At 39.5% G+C, this 6,864-nt stretch overlaps 2 protein-coding genes across 13 annotated transcripts in view; both read right to left on the bottom strand.

Moving 5' to 3' along the window:
• zswim7 (zinc finger, SWIM-type containing 7) overlaps positions 1-3,750 on the bottom strand; it is an 18,297-nt gene extending 14,547 nt beyond the window's left edge. The window contains exons 1-3 of the mRNA XM_007545829.2: positions 3,577-3,750; positions 2,167-2,188; positions 764-866 (exon numbers count right to left, since the gene is read on the bottom strand). Coding sequence (XP_007545891.1) covers positions 764-866; positions 2,167-2,188; positions 3,577-3,652 — 201 coding nt within the window. The 5' untranslated portion in view covers positions 3,653-3,750. The remainder of the gene's footprint in view (positions 1-763; positions 867-2,166; positions 2,189-3,576) is intronic.
• A 555-nt stretch (positions 3,751-4,305) lies between these two features.
• Positions 4,306-6,864, bottom strand: part of ncor1 (nuclear receptor corepressor 1) — a 76,807-nt gene continuing 74,248 nt past the window's right edge. For all 12 annotated transcript variants that reach the window (XM_016668254.1, XM_016668250.1, XM_016668249.1 and 9 more), the window contains one exon: positions 4,306-6,712. In XM_016668254.1, the coding sequence (XP_016523740.1) occupies positions 6,528-6,712 (185 nt within the window). In that variant the 3' untranslated portion in view covers positions 4,306-6,527. The remainder of the gene's footprint in view (positions 6,713-6,864) is intronic.

The following is a 6,864-nucleotide window of genomic DNA, read 5'->3' as shown; positions in this document are numbered from 1 at the left end:
ATCCGATTACTCGATTAATCGTAAGAATAATCGATAGATTACTCGATTACTAAAATATTCGTTTACAACAGCCCTAATCAATAGATTAATTAGCTGCAGCCCTGCACCACTTAGCATAAACATCTTTACCGTTAGATTGATACTGAGCAAAACAGGCTTACTAGCAAAAATTAAACTACTTTCTATTGCCATACGAGACAGGAAATTGTCTCCATGCCATTCTTAGCAGGCACATCACCACAAACATGTCAGCCAAACCGTGAAACACGGCGGGTGCAGCGTCATGTTGTGGCAGTGCTTCTCAGTGGTACGCCAAGGCAGAAGGTGAAAGGAATGCAGCAAAATGTAGAGAAATCCTGGAGAACAATTTGTTTTCGTTTATAAGAGAGCTTTTCTAAATCCCCTAAGAAGTAATTGAATCTCAGTATAAAATCCAGTTGTTCCAGAGGTCAGACGGAGGTCAGACAGAGGACGCAGCAAACAAAAGAGACATGCCTGAGACAACACTACACCTCACCCTGAACGCACCACCCCCACTTGAAAAATAAACCAACTTTATATGACTGTTACTCAACCCGGAAAGTCTTGTGATACTGTTGACAGAAGAACCAAATTCATAAACAGCAATCACGCGGCTCATATATGGAAGTTGCTCTGTTGTACCTCGCAGTTCAACACTCTGGAGTTTATAGAGATTGCCAGCTGTGCAAGCGGGGGGACTCCTGACTGCAAAACGTGCAACGTTGACAGCTACTTAACAGACCTGGAAGGCTTTTCGACCGCTGGGAGAGGACAGACACGTGACGGAGCGCTGGTCAACCAGGTCCAACGCCTGCAGCGCACAAGTCCCGAAGACAAACTTCAGCCTGCGAAGACGAGAGGAAGGCAGCGTGAGAGCTGAGGGAAACCAATAAAGCCAGAGATCTCACGGCTTCGATCTTGGTGCATGATTATAAGATTATACAAGCTCCAAGGATTAGTCGATTAAGAATAATTTGCTATTTGTAAATTCATTGATGATTCAGGATTCAGGATAATTTTAACTGAGATGTTCTGATCCCAGAGCATGCACGGTGGCAAAACACAAAACTGCTGCTGTACAAGTTACACAACAGGCTGTTGTTAGGTAACCAAAGAGAGGGTGAGTTAGTTGATGCCACCAACCTTTGTTAGCTTGCCAACAAAGGTTTGGGAGCGACTAAAGCCCTTCTTCTACCTACATCCCCCAGAATGCTGTGCGATTCTGGACCGAACAGATTATTTAAAATTCAATCAGATGTATTATCTATTGATATTGTTCACTTTGACATTTCAAAGGCTCAAATGGATAAAACTCAAGTAGCTTTATTGTAAACTTGGTTGTTCTGCTTCCCACTATTTGCTTTTTGAAAGTCTTGCTCTCTCTTGCTCTCTTGCAGCTTGAATAAACCAATGAATCAGATCGAGTTTGGTACCAAGTGGTCAACAATCAGGGCCCGTCATGCAGAAAAGATTTTAGCCAACAGAGGATTTTTGGTGCCTTTTTGGGGGGAGAGGAGGAGAGAGAGGGTGAAAGTGAAACCTAGTTTGTTTTGTTTGTATGTTTATAAGTCTGCAAACCACGAAAAATAAAAAAATATATATACAATCTATAGAAATGAAAAAAGAAACAATGTAACCACTTCACATTTGTCTTGTGATAATTCCAATCATATTTTGTAAGTAGTCGCTAATTCGTGAAAAGACAAACGTGGAGCGAAACCTCAACTTTCTGACACAAAACAAAAGATTTTCCACAGCGTGAACCCCTAAACTGGAAACTTCCTGATGAACAAACAGGATGTGAAAGTGTTGCGCAGACAGGGAACGGCCCTCACTGACAGCAGCTCAGACCACCAGGCCAGGAAACATCTCCGTCAACACACAGGCCAGCTTCGTGTCTCTGTCTCCACGTCACGTGGGGCAAATCCGAGCCATAAAACTGCCCCGTTCATTCTCCTTGGTGAGGTTTAGCAGATCTCCAGGACTCAACCCGAGCACCGCTCGAATCACACCGGATGATTGATGTTAATGCTATTCTCACGCAGATATTTTAAACAGAAAACTGAAGAAAAATGGCTGTCAAGCTCAAAATAAATACCTTTGACAGAAGCAAGTGTGATATGTATTAGGAAAATGGATACTTACGCAATAAGTAGGTCATCGGGTACTGCAAAAAGAAAAAAAAAAAAAGAAAAAAGACCTCAATTTCAAAATGTAACAAATAATTCCAGTTTACTGAGGAACTGTTTAAAGGAGACTAAAATCTAACTCCAGGTTATTGCTTCTGGCCGTCGCACTGTAACTGGAACATTGCAATCAAATGCAACTACTCTTGGGTAATGTGTTACTCTGTGGCAAAGAAAAGGCAAGCTGCCAAACTTTTTTTTTTTATTCAGCAGCTCCACATTCTGCCTGTGCAAAACATACGTAATTATATTGTTGCAAAAAATAAAGACTTATTTCTTATTTTACGGATTACCTTTGAGGTTAAATAACATCAGGATATATGTGTAAAACAAACACCAGGCACAAGTCTGATTTTGCAAATGAGTCTGCAGTAAAAGAGAGCACTTGCAGACATTAATGATATAACTACAAGAGAACAGTCGGTTGAAACAACAAAATGCATAAAAAAATAAAATAAAAAAAAACGTCTTCGAGCAAGAAAATTAACTCAGAATGGGGCAGCAAATTTAAGTTGTTCTCTCTGTTTAAAATAAATAGGGATTAAATGGAAAATATCCACACACATTTCTTGGAGCAGGGTGAGTAGTAACCTTCACCATCTGGAAAGCCAATTGTTCTATTGCTGTTTCAAATTCCACTTTTTGCTTAGGCATGATGCCAGTTGTTAATGCTAAGGATTACAGTTACAATGCAAAGTTTGAAAAGAGCTATCCAAACCAACCTGGCACAGTGAAAAAGTCTTTGCATTCTTAAAAGAAATCCTCAGCTGAAAACAGCTGTTTACATCTACTCAGGTTATCTTTGTCTAATATAAAATTTCTCTGACGATCTGAAACATTTACGTTTGGCAAAAAGAAATAACATTAGAACTGTATCAAGATGGGAAATATTTTTTTCCAAGAACTACTACAATGAATTAAGAAACCACTTCACACATTAAGTCTTGTCATAAAAAAAAAAATAAGTCAACATTGTTATGTGGATATATGGTACGTTATCTTATTTGTACTGAAGATAGGTGGTTCTGGCCTATTAGCAATGTCAAAACTGTTCACGGCTCTTAGAATCCAGCTCTTATTCTAAGACAGCAGTGCCCCCTACAGCTCAAATAGTTAACTACATCACCATGCTCCATTAGCAAAAGCTACATTTCTTTCACTGTACAAGCAAAGTAAAATACTTTCATTTTATTTGAAGCAAATAGCAAGTCGCTATAGACATCCGATAATTGAAATCTGCCAAGACAGTGCGGGAACTAGGAAGTTAGTATTTCTCGTTTAGTTCGTAGAAATCAAGACACTTTTCCGTTAAAACCAACCAAGCTAGCGGTCGTGTTGGCCCAAATATCACCACTCGCTCTTTTCTTACTTTGCGTCGTCTCTTCGTATATTTTCTGGATGTCTCGGAAAAGTTGTTCTGCTACTGCAGGTAAAAATGTCCGCATTTTTTCCACAATTTTTTGTTTCTGGCACTACCGCTCTTCATCAGCCAATAAGGCGCGACCATAACATTACGACTTCCGGTGTCAAAGTGCTGTAGTCCTTTCAAAGTAAACGTTATTTTCACCTTTGCAAATAAGCACGGTAATTATTTTATTATTTTATTTTTTTTATTTGACTTAACTTTCAAAATTCAATAGTAATCCTTATTTTTGGCGATAAACCAGGAGCAAGAAAAATATTTAACTGAGTACATATATGAAAATAAAACGTGGAAATCTTAATTTTTAAGACTTTGGAATACAAGTAAAAAAATTTTTTGTTATTTTTTCTTTTGAGACAGAAGAAAATACTCACCTTATTATACATGGACGGTGACGTGAAGGGGTGACATGCACACTTTATGAAGGTGAGATTTCTTTTTATAAGAGATATTTGTCTGTTTATCCTATTCTAACAGACTGTCAGACTTATTACATACTATTCATTATATTGCAATTCATGACACTTTTTTTTATTTAATATTGCAATAACTTGCCAGTAAAGAGCCAAGTGAAAGTTGCAAGTACACCTCAGCAACCAAGCATGACAGTGTGCAGTCAAAAAAAAAAGAAAAAAGAAAAAAAGAAAAGAAAAAAATGGCACATCTATAAACCTACAAATCTGTCAGTGGTGGAGAACGGATCCACTTTATTCGTTTGGTCTGAACTCTTGTAATAGCCTACTAAGAGACATTGTGCGATACAAATATTGCATTTTAACATCATAGGACACATGGGGTTTCAAGTCTCAATTTCCAATAGACAAAAAGAGTCACCACTGTGTATTTGAAAAGAGCTGGGAAAAAGAAACCAACCAAAAAAAAAAAAAAAAAAAAGTGAGACGGTCTAATTCATTTTCTTTTTACGGCTTCATGTCGGATTTAAGATTCAAGTTTGTAAACTTTTTTGTTTGTCACCGCGTCTGTAAACACATAACATCCCTAAAAAGCAGGATGGAAAACAAAAGTGAAATGAAGAAATAGTGAGAAACATCAAGTTTCAAGCAACTTGAGTAGAGAGACAGCTAGAATATGGCATTGTTACATAAAGAAAACGTGAACAGAGTTACTGCCGTTTATGACGTCGATGTAATAGGAGTCGTCTCCAGAGCCAACTGTTGACGGACACAATGAAAGCAGATATTAAGTTATCAAGATTCTGAATCACATTGACAGCAAACTCCTAGACATTTAACGGTACCATGCACTTAAAAACAGTAACTGATGCAGGTGTTAACACCAAAAATATATTATGTACCAGCAGTGAGGAAAGAAAGGAAGTTCAAACATCCAGATTTTAATTGAGTGGCGGGGAAAAAGTTAAAGCACATCTTAGTATAGTCCTAGGATGGAGGTTGATTAAGTTACACAGCAGGTAGTACGCTTTCTGTTGTCCGAAGCCACAAAGCAAACAAAAAGTGCAACAATGGTGCAGAGCATTCTTTACGTTTGGTTAGTTTCTGCGTTTCGTGTAATGAGAAGACAAGTTTTACAGAGCTCAGATTGTTGTCAGGACAAGAAACGAGAAAGAAAATAAAAATAATAATAATAACAACAGGGACTGCAGAAACAAGTACAAATGACACCAACATATATCTCTGAGAAAATCGTTTTTAAAGCTGCCTTCTCTCTTAACTCACAAGGCGTGGCAAAATCATCTGTCAGAAAAGAAAGCTGAAAAGAAATCACATTTCATGACTGACATTTTTTTTTTGTTTGTTGTTTTTTCTTCCTTTTTGACAAGACGTTATTCTGGACAGCTTGGAAAGAGAAACTGCAGGGATGCAACACACTGCGTTGTCAGCTCTACTGAAAGAAAAAGAAAAATTAAAACTCATTGGCTCACTTTCATCATTCAGACAGGGTCCAGGAGTAGTCATAACGATCATCATTTCCAGCAAGCTTATTTCCGACTTTTCACCTTTCGGCTCTGATGCCAGTGATCTCAACTTGTTGTGATGTTTCTCTGTTCCAACTGGGTGAGAAGTTGTCTCTACTGTCTGTTTATTTACGATCCACGCATCAGCTCCACTGTGTGACGAAGACTGACTTCAGATTTCGACGCTTCAGTTTTTTTGTTTTTTTTTTTGTTTTTGTTGTCCACACCAGTTCAGGCTCTGGTGGTGCTTGGTTGACGGCGGCACAATCTGTGATCCGCAGAAGGGGTCAAGTTTTAACAACAGGTCCGTCTCTCTTAGCAAAGCCATGGTAAAAAAAAAAAATAAAAAAAAATCAAAATCAAAATAAAAAATAAAGTTTCAGGTTGGTGGCATGGAGCGACTGCGTTATTAAAGATTACACCACACCTCTTTCCCAATTAAAGTGGATCAAGTTAAAAGCGACGTTAAAATAAGAAACAAGTTAAGAAAAACACTGCAAAAAGGTTACTCTATTTACAAACACATTTTCTTAAAGACAGGGTGTATCTTTACAGAATCAGACAAAAAATTCAGAAATAGCTTCTTATGTTTCTTTTTTTCTTTCTTTTATCACGAAGGAACTTCTTCAGATCGACTGGCGCCGTTTGTCGTCCTCCATGTTGGCGTGTACGTCTCCCGACAGGCTCGGTGAGCGCTCCTGGAGCAAATACGGAGTCTTGTTCCGGAGAATCCTGCCTGTTGCTTGCTTCTCCTAGCTGACCGCCAGGGGGCGCCATAGCACCAAAACCAACGACAAAAAATAAAAAATAAAAAAAGAAGAAGAAAAAAAATAATAAAACCATGACACCACCCCATCCGCTCCTCACTCGCAAAAAGAGTGAGGTTAGTTCCGGGAGAGGGGCGTGGGCAGATCCGCCTGAAGCGCAGGCCGTTTCCCTGGTAACCGGGCTGTCGGCGGGTTCAGTCGTCGCTGTCGGACAGGGTCTCGTACTGCTCCGACAGCAGAGACTGCCACACTCGCTGCTGTCCCCTGGCTGGGGGCGGCTGCTGCTGCTGCTGCTGCTGGCTCTGTATGGAGGCTGAGGCCATGGACGTGGGCGGTGTGCTCATCAGGGTCAGAGGGTTGTAAGGAAACTGCATGGGACCTTAAATAAGGGAGAAGAAGAATGAGACAAACTGGTCTAAATGCCCCCTGTGCACTTCATCCGAAGCACCGAATTTGGCTCTTATTTAGGGAATCTGCAGGTCTTAGTGAATGACTTCCCTAAATTTTTAGCAAGACTAAAAACTCCTGGAT

The sequence above is a fragment of the Poecilia formosa genome, unplaced genomic scaffold (genome assembly GCF_000485575.1).
Source record: "Poecilia formosa unplaced genomic scaffold, Poecilia_formosa-5.1.2 Scaffold14, whole genome shotgun sequence".
NCBI lineage: Eukaryota > Metazoa > Chordata > Actinopteri > Cyprinodontiformes > Poeciliidae > Poecilia > Poecilia formosa.
Note: the sequence above shows the minus strand (reverse complement) of the source record. Positions and strands in the feature narration are given on the sequence as shown.